The sequence below is a fragment of the Oenanthe melanoleuca genome, chromosome Z (genome assembly GCF_029582105.1).
Source record: "Oenanthe melanoleuca isolate GR-GAL-2019-014 chromosome Z, OMel1.0, whole genome shotgun sequence".
Classification (NCBI taxonomy): Eukaryota; Metazoa; Chordata; class Aves; order Passeriformes; family Muscicapidae; genus Oenanthe; species Oenanthe melanoleuca.
Window position 1 is genome coordinate 7217954 of NC_079362.1, and position 20249 is coordinate 7238202.

A 20249-nucleotide genomic window follows, 5' to 3' on the forward strand; every position below is an offset into this window, starting at 1 on the left:
CAGGGAAATGAGGAGGTGACTCTTTTGACTTAGATTTTTAAGTGTGGCATTGAGAGGTGAAGACAGGAGGAGCAAGGCTGGGTTTCCTGAGGAAAGTTTGTGGCCAGCACTGGTGAGCAGCTTGTCCCCACAGGTCTGGGAGAATGAAGAAGAGTCTGGCTTCTCTTTTGGGGTGGCAGAGCCCTGGGACAGCTGCCCGGGGAAAGCCTTGAATCCTCCTCTCTGGAGACATTCCAAACCCAACTGGAGGAGTCTGTAGCACTCCTAAAACCCCAGGAGACAAAAAAGGTGTGTAACCACCTGGATTCTCTGCTGTCTATGTGTGCAGGAGAGGAGTGAGCTTTGTGAGGAGATACTGCTTTTCCCTTCTTGGTCATGACAGATCTGGTTGGTAAAAGGTTTGGTTTGGGTTTTTTGGGTTGTTAGGAGGTCTGGGTGAAAGGCCCAAAAATGGTAAGAACTCTTCACTTTGCTCACCATAAGTCCCAGAGCTCTCACAGGGCTTCGATTTGTTCTAATGGTTGATGCCCATAACAAGCTACCTTTGGAAAATATATTTCATTAAAAATTATTTCTCCATGACTTTCCACCTTCAGGGAGGACTGGGGAAATTGCAGGAATTCCCAATAGAAATAATTTATAAAGGTAGGCTGCATGGGGCTCAGATTTCTGTTACTTTCACCGTAGCAAGACTTGTTCACCTGCAGATACTCCCTTTTCTCCTCATGCTCCTCCCTTTTTCCTGCAGTCTGGCATCCTAGAGATGAAGAGAATCTGACAGACACCATAGAGATTAACATTTCCAAGTGCATCTCCATCTCTTGCAGTCTCATGGTTGTTACAGTTCGAGGTTTACCCACCTCTTGTCCCTTTTCAAGGGCATTTCATTTTGGGGTTTTTTTTGCCATTTCTTCTGGGGCACAAGAAGCAGAGTCTTCCTGGATTTAGGTTTCAGTCACAGTCAGGCTTGTGCTCTCCTGGGGAGAGGGAGCAGTGAGGAACCAGAGAGTGGCCACCTCCTGAAAATCAAGGACATTATTTAGGTCAGAAGCACTGAGAAAGGAACACATTGTGAAATAATGCACAGTTTTATCTGTGCTGATCTTGACAGGGTTGTCCTGAGGTTCCCGTTGGACTTTACAGATCTTTTTCTCAGATTTGCTTGTTAGTTTGTTATTCCCATACATGCATTTGTTTCCCCCCACCTAGGATTGTTGCTTTGTAGTCTGAGGACACCTTCAAAGCTGTGCATCTCCAGGGACTCAATCTTCAAAGGATTGGATAGCAGCATGAGAGTCCTGGAACGGTTGTGTTCACCACCCTGGAGGGTGCCTAAGATCTTTTTAGTGACTGCAAATCCTGCGTGGGCTTGTCCTGTTGACCAAGCAGTGGAAAGACTGCATCACATGTACAGGCATGACAGAAACACCAGGAAATTCTCTGCTGTGTTGGCACTTCCATTTCCTTGCTAGAAAGAGACCAGAGGCTGCACATAGGAGATGTTGAAGTTCCTGCACCCCAGTGTTGTCACTACAGCTGTGTTCTTTCCTGCTGCTCTCATCTCCAGCTCTGCTCCTCAAATTCCCTCCTGGTACCCCTCCCCATCCCGCTCTGGGCTGTCTTGCCAAGGATCTTACATGCCATAATGTGTGTCATCCTGTGGTTATTCTTCTGTGTCTTCCCTAATGTTTTCTTTTACTTGAATGTTCTGTGTTGGCTCTGCTTACTTTTTCGTTACACATTTTAAAAAGCAGCAATTAGTCTTGTCTTCATTTGAGAACTCAAAGCTTCTTTTTTATTCAAATTACAGTTATTCCCTTGTCATCTTTCCCATGGCCTTCATATGGGCAAGAACTTGTTCGGTTTGTTCCTGTTTGTGCTTTCATGTTAAGTGAGATGATACATAGAAGGCATAATTTAGATCTGAAGAGGACATTTTATTGTTAAGGACAAGCATTTTTCACATGCACCAAGAGCAGCCTTGACTGTGATTTATACTTCTCATTGACTTTAAATAGATGAGTAGTTTTGAACTGCATGAGTTAATCTTACCCTGTGAGCCTTTGTATTTTTTTGTATTTTATATTTCCCTGGTGCAGTGTTTCTTTCCTGAATGAATCCAGACCACTGGGATCAAGGAGTTAAACAGTCTGTGCTGTTTTATTCCTGATTAGGAATTTTTTTGCATGTGGTCTTACTTGCAGTTGGTTCTCCTGAACATGCTCTCAAAGATGAGCATCACAGGCAACACATATAGCTCCACTGATATTTTTGGGGTTGATGTTCCACCAGTTTGCTCAGATCTTGTGCTGCTCAGATAAGACGTGTCCCATAAGGAAAATTCCATAAGGAAAATTCTGAGTTTAATCAGAAAAATGCCACAAGTTTTAGCAGTGTTACAAAGCTGTGGTTGATTACTCACTGAGCTGGAGAAAAATCCCAGAGAGGGGAGGTGCAAACAGCAGACTTCAAAACTTAGAGGGAAGTGTTGTTCCCTGTGTCTTGCCACTAAGGAACTTTCCTTGTGTTTTGCTGTGGTGTAAGTATTTGCTTTAAATTTAATGCAGTTCTCACGCAAGAAGAATTAACATTTATGGAAAAAATCAACCCAGCACAGCGCCAGAAGGAGCCATGAAATGCCTTGTACATGCTAAAACTCTTAACTGATTTTAGTACTAAAAATATAAAGAACGTCAGCTGGTCTGAAAGAGAAGACTGACCCTCAGTTAATGTACAACATTATTTCCAAAGCTGTTGAAAGCTAGAGTGGCAAAATACACAGTTTTTCTAAACTTTTCACTGTCTCCTGGGCAAGTAAGGCACCCTAGGCAGCCATGCCTGGGGTGATCTTGTTAAAAAGAGTATTTGTAAGACACTCCAGCCTACCTAAGGTGAAAAATTAAACTTCTCCAACAGATGCATGACAGAGGTATGAAAAAACTTCTATTTCCTGTAAACATGACTCCAGTTTTGTTAAAAGTGCCATCGTAGCAATTTCGCATAAATTTCTGGGAAATCCCCTGCATAATACTGAATTCTGAGATAAATGACAGTCTGTACTGTTTGGATATATTTTTATATCCCAAAATATGTATTGCTGTTAAGTTCTTTATAAGTGGGATTTGCTTCTTAATGCAGCAGTTAAAATTCTGCAGACGCCTTCGTTGTGGGAGTAAAGGCCAGTCCAGTCATGCTTTATAGTAAGAGTACATTTATAAATTGTTTATAGAAGGCTAATAAATAATTAATGTCTGTTATTAAACAGGTTACAGGCATGAAGAGTGTCTATTATGTATGGCAATAAGCACACAGTAGAAGGTGTTAAAGACAGTGTTTTGTCTAACTGCTGCCCTAAAATCCATAACAAATGACCCTTTGTTAAAATATATATTAAACATTTGATTTACTCAATGCATATTTATAAATACTTTATAGTTAGTACTAAATATAATTCCAGGACTTGACTCCAGCCTTCTAGTAAAACTCCCCGCTGAGGAGGGAATGGCTTTTTGAGGTGAAATTGAAATCCAGAGCTGTGAATGCCTGGTGCTGTGCTGACAAGTTGTCTTCTTGTAATATACTAATAAAAGGATATTTTAGAAAACTAATCTGTGTTTTCTAAATAGACACAGGACCAAGTCAAGCATCAGTAATTTGGAGGATAAAGCAGAGTATTTTAACTTGAGAGAAGATTCAGATTCAAGTCTCAGTTTAAATCACATTGAGAGTAAGAAATGGTATTCCTAATGAAAAACAATTTCTGTGTTTAAACAGGCAGTTACATTTTCTTTATTTTTGGTTTTAATGCAGCCATCTGCTGATGCAAATAAAAATGTTGCATTTAGTGCAGATTTCTGTATACATGTACAGTTTCTTGTAAGATTTGTTTCTAGTTTTACCTTTTCTTTTGAAGAGGGAAACTTTTGCAGATACATTATATATTATACTGAATTAATATGACAAGATATATTGTGAGGCTTTTTTTTAGTCATGGGTCTTTGTGGTGTGCCTTTCCTTGTCCTTCTGTCTTTGATGGTAGTTGGTTGGTTTTGTTCATTTCAGGTATAGTCTGATTTTCTTTGTTTCAGTCTGTCTCCAATAGATGTGAGGCAGGACTGAAGGATATCCACCACTTAGCTACAACATGAAATTTCAGTGGGTTTTTTAATCTGTTCAATATCAAGTGAACAGTTAATGCAGAAAACAGGAGAATTCCTTAGTAAATCACAAGTGTTGGTTTCTTTTTCACTTTAATGCTATTCATTGCAAGTTTAATACCTTTTTCTTCACTCAGAGTATTTGCAGTTGTTGAGAATCCTGCACCAATACTTCTTTGTGAAAAAGTATTACAGTTTGATTAATAATTTTTCTTCATAAAAGCTTTATGTGGCGTAAACATAGTTTCATAGTGATTTGAGCATTATGCATTGTAAAACTGAAGTGATAGTGCCTGAAAAATTATATCTTCTGCCTTTCTGTGTATAAAAGGTGAAACAGGGAGGTATAATTTGATTTAATTTTGTGCACTGATAAAAACACATAGTTGGTGGAAAGAGTAAAAGGATCTTAATAGGCTTTTGTTCATCACTTGGTTCTGGAATTGTGCAGAATCTTTGGTGGAGTCTTGGAATGTCTCCCTCCCCTCTCCCACCCCTGGCAGTACCAACAATTCACCACAACGAAGCAGGGAAAATGCTGGCAGGCTGCAGAAAAAGCAGCCCTTAAAAGAAAGTCTCTTTCCCCTTCCTTCTGCAGGTAAGAGCCTTGTCAAAGATAAGGATCAGCAAAGCTAATCTCTGTTCTCTGCTATTTGTAATTCCCATGTGCCGACTTCTTACACCGAAATCTGCTTTTGAGAGTTTCCAGAGTAATTCAAGATTAGTTTCTCTTTTACTGCTAAGAAACAGGGAAAAGGAAGAAAGGAGGATAAAGACACTAAATGCAGCGTGGAATAGCAGTGTAATTATTGCAGTGTGCTTTGCAGTGTCCAAGGCCAGGTGGGACAGCTTGGAGCAACCTGGGACAGTGGAATGTGGCCCTGCCCATGGCAGTGAGGGGACAGGAGGCGTTTTAAGGTCTCTTCCAATCCAAACCATTCCATGAATCTGGTATTCTGCGGGTGTACTTTTGTGGCTCAAGATCAGAATCTGTTTAATACCACATAAATATCTCAAGTCAATTTCAGGTAGTGTGTAAACAGCATCCTAAATACAAATATTTGCTGAATCTTAATATTCTATTCATATTTAACTGAGAAATGAAGAACACATGGAAGTTGTTTAAGTTTTTTTTTTAATGAACTTTTCTGTGTTCTCAAGCAGATTGATCAGAATTCTTTAAAATGTCATTGAGAAGAAATGAAAAACTGTGCTCAAGCAAGAGTTTGCACATGAGCAGTAAGCAAACTGGTGTTTATATTTAATAAAACACTTTTGAGTTGGTTTTGAAGATTTTTTTTTGCACTGTTATTACTGAGGATTTTAACATGAAATTATTTATCACTCATGATATATTGGAAAATATTTTCTGAAACTCTCCTTAGCAAAACTGCCTGAAATTCTTGCATAGAGCTCACCAGTATTTTTAATCTGTAAACCTTTGACTCCATTAAGACATCTTCACTATCTTTTTCCTTTTGATCACAAGCTGAGAGTTTTAAGTACTTCTTTGCTATGCCTGGAGTGCCAGGGATGGTGATCCCCAGGGGTCCTGGTTCTTAGAATTGTGCTGTGGCTGTGGTCAGGTATTGGCTCAATCAGGTACATTAATAGGGCTGCAGCTCACTCAGGCATAAACTTCTGGAACACTAAATTGTCTGTCTGTAAGAGCCCATCTGGATTTATTTTACCATATTTTTTTCCCATTTTTTCTCTCGTTTTTATTCCTCTCCCCTTTTTAAAAACTTTAATCTATTTATTTATGTTTATTTTTACTTTTCAGTGCCAAATCCTGGCATCCTAAAACCTGTCCATGCCCAGTTGAAGTCTCTCATTTGCCTGTTAACATGCTGCAGAAATTGCATCTTGACAACATGACATTGACTTACATCCTGTATTTCCTGCCCTGCCTGCCTGTGAAGTTATCCATGAACTTAACTTAATAACTGAATCCAGTGTGGATTAGAGTATTCTAGTACCATATACTTAAGAAAAGAGAGAATTTTCCATTTTTCCCTGTAAAGCAAATGTAAGGCAATTCATTTTTTTAACTGAATATGTCCTGTACAGAAATGCACTTATATACCAGTCTGAGTTGGGTCCTGCACGTGGTAGAACTGGAGTCTTTTGGATACTTGTGCCCTTCAAATATTGTTTGAGCAATAAGTGCACAGCCAGAAATTGTGTGACAAATGCTTTGCCTGTTTTCCCTGTGTCATGTACAAGCAAATACAACACTCTGTGTCAGTTCTACCAAGCATCAGCTGTCAGCGCAGAATCAAATACTTCCCATTTCTTTTGTATCTGTTTTCTTCCTTTCAAACACTAGCCAGTGGTAGCAATTTGGAGAGCTAGAATTTGAGTCTTCTAGACTGATAGTCAAACATTTGGTAGTAGAAATTCAGTACTGCAATGGTTTATTATTGCCAAGGTTTTTTTAAGTTTTGGTGGTTTTTTAGTGTGGATAAACTCTTTGTAAGCCTGATTTTCAAACAGCTTCCTCCTGCATGCTGGGATTCTTTGTTTGGAAAGTGTTCTTCCAATAAAAAAATTGTGGGAGGATATGGAAAACCACTATGGTTTTTAAATTACCTGCATTTTGAAAGGAAGGTGTTTCTGGTAACCTCCAGTTCAGTGTCTAAGCAAAATATATATGTATATATATATATATATATATACACAACTGTAAAGTTGTAAAATACACTTCTTTGGGTATTAGACCATCCCTTGGGCAGTCTGAGGGAACTGGAGGCTCAGCTAAGTGATCATGTGTGAGGTGTAGCTCGGGTTGGAGATGTTGCTGAGTGGAAATCAAGAAATTCCCTGTCAGCCAGGGTTGGGCACGAGGAGCAGGCCAGGGTGGAAATCCTTGGGGCAGGGTGGCTGGATGTGTGGGGGCTCTGCAGGTGAGGGCTCAGCCAGATGTGTGAGAGCTGTGCAGGTGAGAGTTCAGCCAGGTGTGTGGGGGCTCTTCAGGCAGATGTGGTCTGGCCAGAGCAGGCTGTGTGCAGCTGTCCTGTGGGTAAAAACTGCAGTGATTTGAGGAGAAATCTGTGCTTCAGGCATTGCACCTCCAGTTCAGGTGTGCTGAGAACCTCCACAGGTGTGCTTGCACTCACACCCAGACACCTTCTGCTGTATGGGGTGGCTGCTGTTTTGTTTTTGCTTTGTAGGGAAATGCCTTGAGTTCCTCCACCTCAGTCCCCAGTGCAGAACTTGCCTCCCAGCACGAGTCTCAAAGCCACAGGTGGTGGTGTGTTCCCAGGAACAGCATCCCAGCTCCCTGTTTTGGGGAGAAGCTTAACAGTTCAAGCAGGGGCTCATTTGTCATCTGCTTATTCAAATACTTGAATTAACACACTTGAATGTGTTAATATTGTTGCATGACTTTGTTTTCTTCACTGTTGTGGCAGTCTTTTCTTGGATCACTGATGGATTTTTGGATGCAGCCGGAGCAACCTCTTATTTCCTATTTGTATTCCCTTGATATTTGACATCAATTTTTTAAATTTAGCCTAAAGCCCTGAGGCTTGTCCTGCACTTCTTTTCTCCATGTTATCTGTTTTTCTAAAGAGACTCTCTTCACCAGTTCCCTGAATTTCTTTGACTTCTGAGGTCTGATAGCTTCACTCTGATCCTTTCAGAACTTATTCTCTCCAGAAGAAAATTTTACTGCTTCATAATAAGTTATACAAATTACTTCCCACCATTACCTTTTAGGTAGATACTCGTGGAATTTCATCTTGTGTGTCACCATCCCATATGATTCCCATAAAATTCATGAGATGGCTCGTTGCTGTCTCTTCAGGGCATCCTACTAAGCTCTAAGTGCAGAGTTTGGCCCTTACAGAGTCTGGACACATAACTGGAGCATGCAGTGAGTGGGGAGAATGGCATTTAACATCTGGGTTTAACCAGGATTTGCTGTAAAAGAGGAACAGAAGGAATATTTTGAGATAGCATATACCAATCTGTAATTCTGTGATTTTAAAGCTTTAAAGTTAGTATTTTGGTCAGGACTGTGTTTCTGCTTTGCTTTCTGATGGTGATTCCATTCCAGCTCTGTGCTGCTGCCTTTGCTTACTGCCAGGGCATGACATTAAACTCATTAGATACAGCAAATTATATACCAGGGACAAAAAAAACCATGTAAAAACTCATTACTATCCCATTGAAAGCACCAGGGAAAACCAGGGTTACCACCTTTACCATCAGGAAGAGCTGGAACCTCAAGTATTTAGCTGCCATTTGGAATACTTTATAATTATGGTAAGTTGTGTAGTTTGTGTGGATTAAGCCCAAGAAACTACTTTGAGACTACCTTTAAAAATCCATGTATTTTCATAAAATCTGTTACTTTTTCCCTAACCATGGTCTAGGAAGCCTGTGAAACTACTGGAAATCTTGAGGAATATATGTGCCAAACATAGGCATAAAACTTATTTGAAATTCTGGAGGTCATCAAGAAAATTTGCCTTTTGATGAAGTATTTGGAAATTGATGGAAATTGTCCCATTCAAGATGGAGCCTTCAGAGGAGTGTTTTGATTCTGCAGTTGTTTGGATCTGTATTAATTTCTATGAGCTGAGACCTGAGACAAAAAACGAGTATGAAATTCAGCCAGAGTCAGATAAAAACAATGTGGGGAACGCTGCAGTGTGACAGCACAAAGCAACGCATCCCTAGCAGATAAAAATAAGTAAACCCAAGCAATTAAGTACTTGTGGGGGAGACTGCAGACACCAGCACAGCACACATCTCTGATCTTTCCCAAAAGATCAGCGCATACCAGATAGCTATTCAGTGTTTAGTTACACACTGGTGCTCAACTTAGCACGTGGTTGGAAATGACTGTGCCAGTGCTTGAAGTCTACAGGAGTTTTAAGTAGCAAAAGAGTGTGGAATTAGAGCACGCACATACACACACACAGAGACAAAAAGTGAGCTGCAAGTATGTGAGTGAACTGGAAAACCCTTCTGTTGTTTATGTTGCTGTCAGAACAGTAACCAAGGGGAGGGTGGCCAGACTTCAGGAGGTGAATTTTTGGGATATCTTGCAAGGAGTCAAGTGGAAAAAAGACCAGAGGTGGATCTGCCTGCCCAGAGCTTTTCCTATTTGTGAAACTAAGGTGAACAAGGAAAAGAATCTGCTTATTTGGGAAGTACCACCAGCCTCCTGTGAGGCACCCATTCCTCACAGCCCACGGTGTGCTTGGATAAATGCAAAGAATGTGTTTCCTGCTATGTGCAGAGAGAGGGAGAAATACCTGGGTGTCACTCTTACACTGGCTGTTTTTGCAAAGTGTCTGAGGACACTTCAGTGCCAGGCAAACATCGAGGATCTCCCGCAGGACTGTTTCCTAGACCAGTGCTTGGGTTCCATCCAATACCTGGGTGTCCCTAAGAGCAGCACTCAGACTGCTGATGGGACACAGAGCACTCACAGGGACACAAATCAGTCTTCAGCTGGGACAGGGAGCAGTAGAGTGGCCTGAGTGGAGCCTCTTAGCAAGGGCTCAGGCTGAACAGCCCAAAATGTCAGTGGTGAGATGTGCAGGTGACTCTGGGGTTGCTGCTTGTGCTGTGGGGTGCAGGAAGATCTCTGCAGCCTCCAGGCTCATCATGGAGTGCCTAAGCACAGGGAAAAGGTTTCATGGGCTTCTCAGGTAGTGCTTGAATTTGATCCAAAACCGTGGCTTGTCTGGTCTCTTGTCCAGTCCTCTCTTTGGGTGGGTGGTTGACAACAGACTGAATCACCTAAATCTCAGGTGAGATGAGTAGGAAAAGATTATATACATATATATATATGTATATATATATATACATACACATATATATAAATATATTAAAAATAAATACATAGGAGAAATTATATTACCATATAAATATGCTAAAAACACGGGGAGAGAAGGGGGAAAAAATTACTTTCAGTATGACCACATAGGCCAGAAAGCGTGGTTTGGCATATTAAATAAACTTCCTTAGAAGGATTGTTTGTTGAAACTTGGTAAAACCAGCTTGCCTCCAGGAGCTTTGGAGCAGGTTTCAAAGTACTGAATTGATGGATTCAAGAAAATGTGTTCATAAAAACCCTGCTTAAAACATGTGATAAGATTCAGTGCTACCTGCTTTTGTTTTAGGAATGGGATTTGTAATTTGGATGTGAGATGAGTGAGATTCCTAGGATTTGAAATGAAATATGGATTTGAACTGAAGTCTATAAACATTTTTGAAAACAACAGAAAAGCAACTTCTCTGTATAGTTCAGAGTAGTAATTTGGGAATGCATTAGGTCTTCTGAAACATGGAGAGTATCATTTAAGATCTCTTCTATGAAGTTGCTTTTCATTCTTGTTCAGCTGCTTCACTCAGACTTGCAATTATGTATAGATATTGATTTTCTAGTTCTTTAATTACTGTTTTGAACCCATCAAAAGTTAAATGGATGGTGTGCCATATGCTAAACTCTCCATACAGGAAGAGTTTTCAAAAAATTATGTCTTAACTATCTAAAAATGCTATAAATGTATAATGGTGATGCTCAGATCTGGAACATTCCCGTTATAGATAGTTTATTTTTTTACATCCAACATCAGATGTTAGCAGCATAAAGGCTTTTGGTGACGAAGGAAGTGGTGGGAGCACTTGTGTGATGTTCAGTCTTAAGTCTTTTGGTTTTGAGTTGGGTGAGTTCACCATGTTTTCGTCAATGGAAATACTGCTGCAAGGCTTGAGTTGTATGTTCTCATTAAGCTAATTGCATCTCCCCATCTTTACAATGTAGGAATGTCATTTCCACGGCACAGTTAGAAGGATTACTGTTTATTTCCTGGTAATGTTCTGATAAATGCTTGACTTGAGCCACTTAAATGGTTATTTTCTGTGGAATTCAGTAGCTGCTTGTGGGATATAGGAACGCCTTGTCCAATTAGAGCAGGAACTTCAGGCAAAGTGCACCAGGTTAGCAGCATGAGTCAGACAGTAACCTTTTTTGTTTGTTAATGGAGTAAATGTATCATCAGGGTACAGATGAATGTGTGCTCTAATTGTCTTGGCAGAGAAGGGGGAGCTCTGGCCTGTGTCATGTCTTTAACAGAAATTACTGCAGCATTGTCACAAATTGATTGGAAATATTTTTTCCTCACATTACTCATGGGATGTCAACAAGTATGCAAATGTGAAAATTCAACATATGTCTGCTTGCTGCTTCTGCACGGTTTCTCACACCAGTTTAATGAGTAAAAACTGTCTTTTTAAAATGTCACTTCAAACTCAAGTCTTTTGGTGTCAAAGACCACCTCACTAATACTTTCTTAGTTTTGTGCCAGGATGTGAATCAGTTTATTAATTTGTTCATTTTACAACACTTTTTTACACCTGAACTGTAGTCTGGTTTTTGTCTTATTCTCTTCCTCGCCTGTCATTACAGTTTGTTTATTTGGTGTTCCTCTTTGTTATACAGTGTTGCACCTTTTGGGGCGTCTTTCCCCAGAGCATCAGTTTCCCATTGATCCTTGGGCTGTGACACAGTGAAACATTAGTATCTCTCTTTTGATCTCTGCGGCAAATGCATTTATTTCCGAATGAAGCCATAACATTGTTATGTTCTGTAAAGACTTCCTGACAGCACAATAGCAAGGGCTGGGGCAGCCGTACAGACCCAGTGACCCCGATGGGGTTATTCTGTGCCGTGCTCCTGTCCCACATCTGTTGGTGGGATGCTCCCAGCTGTCCTGGCACAACCCTTGGCAGCATGGAGCTTACCACAGCTGGATCAACCTGGAAGCCTAAAGCCCGGCTATTCTTTTACTGAAATCTGCTACCTTTACCCTACAAACACCATTAAACACCATTTCCTTGCTGGTTTGTTTAGCCCAAGAGGTAACAGCATTTTCAGAGAGCTGGAGATGTTAACAGTTAGCATCATGCTTAATTAGCACATCCTGTGTGCTTAGGTCAGAAGTTTTAGGGTTGTCTTTTTGTTGCAGTGTTGAAATATCTTGTGTTTTTGGAGCAGGCACAGTGGGGACAGGCAGGGGTGTTGGGCTGTGCTGGAGCACTCTGCAGGTACCCGAGTCCTGAGAGGGGGCACAGACCTCTCTGGGCAGTAAAGTCTTGTGCTGTCAGTGTGGGCATCAAGGTGCCCTGCGTGCCAAAGCTTTCAGTCGATGGCAGAGCCGAGGGGATGCTGCAATCCCCACAGCAAGCCCGGGGTTTGTGCTGCTTCACTTTCCTTCGCAGGGCAGGAAGGATGTGATCACACAAACCCTTTTATCTGGGCTGCAGCCTTGTGTTTGGATAAGAACAAAAAAGGGACTCTCATAAGACAAATGAGGTGCTTTAAAACATTGCTGGGTATTCAGGATGCATTGGCTGTGTCAGAAAAGCATTTCTTCTCTGTCCTTTACATCTGTCTTAGATTTAGCCTACAACATTTATTGCTTAAAATTGCATGGTAGTTGAGCTGGGAAGAATTAAGTCAACTCTTAAAAGATCCTCTCTCCCCACAGTACTTGGAGAGTTCAAACTAAAACTAGTCACCTGTTTGAATTATATCTATTTAATTTTAGGAAAATGGTACATCTTTGCTTTTGCTTTGCTTTAAAGTTGGACAGAAAGTAAAGTAAGATGTGTATGTGTTGCATGTACAAACAACTAGTGGAAATTTTTTATGGGGAAGGTGTCTCTAAGATTTTGGAACTTCACACTTGATAGGTCTCTGCAATAATTAGTGCTCCATAAGAACCATGGTAACAGTGATCACACAGAACACAGCATAGGGTTTTGAACAGGAAGACAGATCCTCTCCCTCTCTTCTTTTTGTAGTCATCTAAAGGTTTTTTGAAAACTAGTAATAAGAATGTTTCAAATAAGAATAGCTGTGTATCACTAGGTGCATTCAAATACATTTTACTTCTTAGAAACAGCGCAGGTATCCAAAACAAAAGATCTCCTTCTTCTCCTTCTCCTTCTCCTTCTCCTTCTCCTTCTCCTTCTCCTTCTCCTTCTCCTTCTCCTTCTCCTTCTCCTTCTCCTTCTCCTTCTCCTTCTCCTTCTCCTTCTCCTTCTCCTTCTCCTTCTCCTTCTCCTTCTCCTTCTCCTTCTCCTTCTCCTTCTCCTTCTCCTTCTCCTTCTCCTTCTCCTTCTCCTTCTCCTTCTCCTTCTCCTTCTCCTTCTCCTTCTCCTTCTCCTTCTCCTTCTCCTTCTCCTTCTCCTTCTCCTTCTCCTTCTCCTTCTCCTTCTCCTTCTCCTTCTCCTTCTCCTTCTCCTTCTCCTTCTCCTTCTCCTTCTCCTTCTCCTTCTCCTTCTCCTTCTCTCTATAATCTTCTCTTCTCCTTCTCCTTCTCCTTCTCCTTCTCCTTCTCCTTCTCCTTCTCCTTCTCCTTCTCATCTGAACTCTTCTCCTTCTCCTTCTCCTTCTCCTTCTCCTTCTCCTTCTCCTTCTCCTTCTCCTCCTCCTCCACCTCCTCCTCCTCCTCCTCCTCCTCCTCCTCCTCCTCCTCCTCCTCCTCCTCTTCCTCCTCCTCTTCCTCTTCCTCTTCCTCTTCCTCTTCCTCTTCCTCTTCCTCTTCCTCTTCCTCTTCCCCTTCCCCTTCCCCTTCCCCTTCCTCTTCCTCTTCCTCCTCCTCCTCCTCCTCCTCCTCCTCTTCCTCTTCCTCTTCCTCTTCCTCTTCCTCTTCCTCTTCCTCTTCCTCTTCCTCTTCCTCCTGGAAAGCATGGAGGCTCTGGGGCGTCAGCTGGAGCTGTGGAGTTGTTTGTAGCGAGCCCAGATCTTCGCTGCAGTGCTGTGGTTGTTTGGCCATGCTGTGAATCGAGGCATCCATCGCTTCTCCTGGTGTAGCCTGAAGTTTCCATGTTCTTTGGAAAAACCACACGTCCATTTTTCAAGAGCGCTAACAGCTTGACACATTCCACACACTAAAAAAGTTGACCTGGAAAAGCAATCAGTGATGTTGTATGAATATATTGTATTTACAGTAAGCACACTCGCTCAGAGCAGCACTGGGTCACTTGTTAGCTCACTGGGCACTTGTCCAAATATTAAAAATGTTGACATTAAGTAATTTGGGGGCTTAATAATGTTTTAATTAATGGCTCTTTAAACACCTCTGGTCAGATTGACCTATATGTCTAGTTGAAAAATTTTGGTAGAGGTAATAGATTTGGCACGTTCAGTACATTGTGGTTTGTGGAAAGCAGTGGGGCATACCTCAAACTTGTGATAACCCTTTATTTGTGTAGAAGAGGAAAAAATAAATGCACAACGCTAAATATTGTCCTTTCTGTTTATTTTTCAGATTAGCACTGTATGTATATGAATATCTGCTCCATGTAGGAGCGCAGAAATCAGCCCAGACATTTTTATCAGAGGTGAGTTTTTTTTTACTTCTGGGGGTCTGCAAGTGAAATAAATATGATTTGGTCTAGAATAAAAGCAGTGAGAATCTTGGATATCAGTTTGCCTCAATCCGCGCTGTTCCTTATCCTCTGGAACCCAGTTTGCCATGTCATTTTACATGATTTTGTGTAACTATTTTTGCTGTGGTTTGTTATCCCCATTCACTGGGGAAGATTAATCTATTTTCTCTAATAAGTGGGCATGTTGGAGAACACTTCAATAGTACTCGGTTTTGATGACCTTTTAACTTTCTGTTGATATCTCCAATTGTGAATGACGGGCTCTTCTAAATGTATTTTACATCCCACTGTCATACACTATCAGTTCTCCTTCTCTGAAGCACTGCTGATCTCTCTGTGCTCTCACCATGCTTTTAACCACTTCACTTCTTTTCATCTGTTGAATCAATGATGGCCACAACCACTTAGGTCTTGCTTTTTTAAACACTTTCAACTGCTAATGGATTTTTTACCTTTACACAGTAGTTTTGGGGTTTTTTTTAAGAATCTTTTCAAAGACTTTTCATGCATCCTTTGAAGGTTGAAGTAAATTATGTCTCCTCAGCATTTTACTTTTTCCCTATGATACAAATGTATGCTGAACACATTTAAGTCTTCTAGGTTTATTATTGTTTTTAATCTTTGACAAGAACATATAAGAGAATAACAATAATAACAATAACTAATAATAATAATAACGATAGTGTAGTTCTAATAATAGGAATAGTGAGCAGAAATTCAGAAAAAATAGGCAAGATATTGTCCTAGGAAAATTTACTGCTTTAACTAATCCTCCTCCAAAAGCTAATAAAATTATTATGCTGGTGATGACATTTTGGAGATGGAAGAGGAGAAAATGAAAATTCAGAGCGTTGTTTGTGATGTTTATACAAAACTGACAAAGGAGAGATAAGGAAAAAGGGTAGAATTATAGTAGGATCAGTTTATGTTTACAGTAAAGCATGTTTTTGACAATTGTTTTAGCTCTGTGCTAAAGCATTGGAAAAGTAAGAAATAAAATTGGCTTTTCCAAAACAGCTGTCATTTGTAAATAATACATAGCACAAGGTAAATTTTGCTTACTTTGTTTTTACAGTGTATTTGCAAAATGAACAGTTGGCAGAGGCATAGCTGGTATGACATCTGGATTTCCTGAAAACATTAAATACAGTGTCTTCAAACTCAGCTTTTAAAACTAATTCAGTCCTGAGTTACAGAGAAGCTCTCAGGTCTGAACAATGAAACATAAGAATATATCAAGTCTTCAAAAGTAAGACTTGTTCTCATCAAGAGGTGGTCAGCCTGGGTTAGGGACAATTAGCAATGCACAGGTATGAGATACGAGCTGTGGGTTTATTTCCCTCACTAATTAGCACTGCAGGAGGATAAATGTGCTGACAGTTCTTGTGGATGGTTCTGTGACTGCCAGGCTGGATGCTCTCTCAGTTTGGGTGGGTTTCACTTTAAAGTTAAACGGTTCAGAGTAACTCTAAAGCTGAATGTTGGGGCTTAAAAGAAGAGCACATGTAGATTGTCCGAGCTGTGGGGCAGCCAGTAGTGTCCAGAGGTTAAGAGCCCTCTCTCACAGATCTGCCAGGGACTGTGGCTCAGAGGAATGGAACCAAATTAAAGGAAAATAGAAGTTGGATATCCATGAATCCACTGTGATACTCTGTAACATAGGGATGGTTGTCCAGAGCATCCCTGTGCTTTTGTCATGCTTTGTGTCCAGTTTTACTTTTGTATGCTTCCCTTGAGGAGTTGTTCCTTATCCCACATATTTGCTATCCTGGAAGTCAGATTCCAGCCTTGGATAATTCCACTAGCCTGGCTGGACCAGGTTAGTGGGCATTTCCCAGTTTAATCATTCCCTGGCTGTGAGCTTAACCAGGACACTTGACAATGAAGATTTTTTTCCTCTATAAATAATAATTCTTGGTAAGTCTCACTGATCAGACAGACCACATCTGCTGTGTTAGAGACAAGTATGGATATTTTGAAAAAACAAAACAAAAACCCTTGAAAAGAGTGTCAAATTTCCATGTTCCCTTCAGTCTCCTTCTCCCAATCAGTTTCTCAAGATGACATATGTCCCAGGACCCACAAAAGACCTGAATTGGGTACTTTCTTCACCAGGCTCCGTTTCAAGAAATAAGTCACTGCTTAGACATAAATGTGAATGTTCTTCACAGACATAATTTTACTCCTAAGTGAGTGATATTTCTGCTTCAGGAACTCCTTTTTCTGGTTGTACAATGCATTCTTCATTATGTAATTTTGAACCTTCTCAGAAGTACTGTGTGTTCCTGATTATTAATACAAGTCTTTCCAAGACATTCCCAGGGCACATGAAGAGCAGCTGTGCCTCAGAGAAGTATATTTGAAGAGTGTGTAATACCTTTGTAGAGGCTTTGGCTTTCAAATGTTCATCACTTTTTTCTGCCAGTATTTAAGTATGAACTTTGTAAAATATGTTTTTTTGTGTATTAACTACTATTAAAACTACTGGTTTTTTGTGTATTAACTACTGTGTGAGGGATGTTGGTTTTCATTCTGCCAGCTTTACCAACTCAAGTGATAGTGGCTCAAGTTTATAAACAATTTAAAAAGAGCAAAATTATTTTTGAATGGTTGTGTTTATATAATATATCAAAATTGCATTGGGTTTCTTTGTGTTTGAGATTTTCTATATGGACTTCCATGTAAGTCCAAACAACATTTTACGTGTATGAGCTCTGTATTCTGCTATTGACAAAACTTGAATGTGTTTAAGAATTGGATGTGGAAATCAAGTATGAGCTGAGAATCTAAAATCTCTGAAAAATGCCAGTTTTAGGAAGGCCCCTGGCAGCATGAACACTGTATCTACTTTTAATATTAAGCTTTATATGTACTTTTGTATATATTTATATTGATCTGTCTCTTTAAATTCCTTTCACATTAAGGCTGTTTAAGTGTGTAATTAAAATAACCCTCTTCTTGTCTGCTATTGCTTCTTTCTCTAAAGAATAATGTGGTTTGTGCTTTTGACAACTTTTTTAACAGAGTTGGAGAGGAAATGATGCTGTATGTCATTGTAACTAGAGGAGTTTGCAGTGCACACAATGCCTTAGATCCACCAAGTTCTAACATGAGACATTCTTCTGGACAGTGTTGTGTGGGCTTTATTATAGCCCAAACAATGTAATTTTGGAGTTCAGGACAAGCTGCTGAATGGCATTGAAAAGGTGGTTGTGTGATTAGTTTAGATACAACATTTGGGAACTTTTGCAGAGAGACAGATGCTGTTGCAGTGATGGATGTTGACTGATGGGTTCCTTGATCAACAACAAAAGTTTGAATTCAGGATTGAGAGTAGTTAAACTGCATTTCCTTTCAAAACAGCATCAAGCAAATCCATTTTCCTTGGTGGGAAGGAAGTCCCAGGCAGTACAGATGTTGAGCAGAGCTTGCCAGCGCAGGAAAGCGGGCCAGAGTAGCTGTACATTTTCCCTGGGTGGTGGGAGCTGGGGTTTTGGCAATGGTGCTGCCTTGCTTTTGCCACATTACCTGTGACTGAAGCACTCCTTGAGGATTATAAAACACTGCTGGCCCTGGCTCTGGGGGGGAAGAGTGCCACCTGCTGAATCCACAGCATCAGTCCTGTGCAAATGGGAAAAGATTTCAGGTTTTAAGGGTACTTTATAATCACTTTTTTAATCATGCATTTTTGACCTTAAAATAATACACAATATATTCAGAATTTTAAAAAAACACCTAAAGAATAAAATTCTGAACTATGCTTGCCTAGCATAAGTGGAGCTAATTTTAAGTATCAGCTATATCAACAAATGTAAAAAAGTAAGTAAATAGGGCATCCAAATTGATGATCATAAAGCATCTCATAACCATGAAATCTTTTCTTCCTCATCCTTTTTCTCTCTGAATTATGTAATACTTTTTAGTCATAATGATCACAAGAATCACAGTATGATCACAGTATACCTCTTGTTTTTATCATTTTGTTTTAGATAAGATGGGAAAAAAACATCACACTGGGGGAGCCCCCAGGATTCTTGCATTCCTGGTGGTGGTAAGTACCAGTTTTCTTCTTCTCTGATTTTTGTAGGATATGTTGATGGCCAGTTCCAGCTGCTGGAGGCAAGAAATTGTGGTGAATGCTGTAAAAAGAATGAGAAGATCAGGATTAAGAAGCATTCTCTTGTTAAGGAATAAAATAACAGAAAATTAGATACAGGAAAATTTGATACAGAAAAGTAAATAACAGAAAAAAGGTACTGGATATTGGATACAGAAAAAAAGAAATAGGGCACACTGTGTTGATAAGAAAGAAGGTGGCCTGGCTTTCCTTCTTCGCCACTTTCCAGCACGTTTTGCAGCTAAGGGACCATTCTAGATATCATAAATACTTGCACTTCCAAAGAATACACAGTTAATAGAGAGACTCTTAGATGTGAGCTTGCTCAGTCTGCAGTCCATAGCTGTGTGTGTAGAATTCCCCAGGGGAGAAGAGTGCTCATAGGCACTGCTGTGTAGCCGTGATATTTATTCATTATTTTAATATATCCAACAAAGCTATGTTTGAAGGAATGCAGAATTGCAGAGAATATGCACAGCTGTCAGGAGTACAAGAATTCACAGGTTTTGAAACAGTCCCATTTGAACCCAAATAATTTGCACAGCTGCATGGGAAGCAGGGTATCCTTCTTTGACCATTTTTTCACAGCTTTTACTGTGTGATGGAAGCCTGGCAAGAACGTGTCCCTTTTATCTCTAATGTCTGCATTATCCTTAATGTTGATTGTCTGCAGCAGAGTCCTCAGATTGTCCATTAATCCCTATTATGGTGCTGGATTAATTTATAGAGGATTAAGTCTTAAGCCAGTAAAAAAAACCGCTATGAAACTCCCAACAAATTTTATTTTCAAATATATTATTAAGTCATTCTAGCATACACACAGTTTCATTCCAGAAACTTTGTGGTGGAACTGATTGGTATATAACTCTAGTTGAAGGAGTTTGTGGGGGAAGAACATCAGGATTATGAGCGGTAATACCCCTCCTTTTACTCTTTATGACCTAAGAACATGCCCCCACCCATTTTCTGTGCTTAGCCAGGCACCAGATCCTCAGGGACCTTTGGTTTAAACACGACTGGGCATTTGTCCACAGAAGCTGTGGCTACCCCTGGATCTGTCCAAGGCAGGTTGGATGGTGCTCAGAGTAACCTGGGATAGTGGAAGGTGGTGGAGACTGGATGGGCTCTGAAATCCTTCCAATCCAAATCATTCTGTTATTCCATGAACCTTGACCATGGAAGGATTCCCAGTTTTCTCTCCAGTTTCTTTCCATATTATTACAAACTCATTCCTTCCCATTCTTTGTGGAAGACATTTGAGCAGTTGCCAGAGGGATAAGATTAAATGCACAGTAATAGATGTTGTGTTCATATATATTAGACCAGATTCTTGGTCTGTAATGCAGTGGTATTAAAGGAGTACAGCACTGCTTGCCTCAGAGATCAGACAGCAGAACCTGGTTTCTCACAGATGATTTATAAATCTAAATTCTTCTTTAGAGGTGAGTATTCTCAGGGAGAAAAGTGACATTTCTGTACAGAAACATCCATGGGGGGCATGCGCATGCCATAAAATACACATGAGCATCACAGTGACCCTCTCACCACCCCTGTAA

At 40.3% G+C, this 20249-nt stretch overlaps 1 protein-coding gene across 4 annotated transcripts in view; it reads left to right on the plus strand.

Annotated features, from left to right (window-relative positions):
- SSBP2 (single stranded DNA binding protein 2) overlaps nt 1-20249 on the plus strand; it is a 123587-nt gene that overhangs the window by 17541 nt on the left and 85797 nt on the right. For all 4 annotated transcript variants that reach the window (XM_056513823.1, XM_056513822.1, XM_056513825.1 and 1 more), the window contains exons 2-3: nt 14456-14528; nt 18566-18627. In XM_056513823.1, the coding sequence (XP_056369798.1) occupies nt 14456-14528; nt 18566-18627 (135 nt within the window). The remainder of the gene's footprint in view (nt 1-14455; nt 14529-18565; nt 18628-20249) is intronic.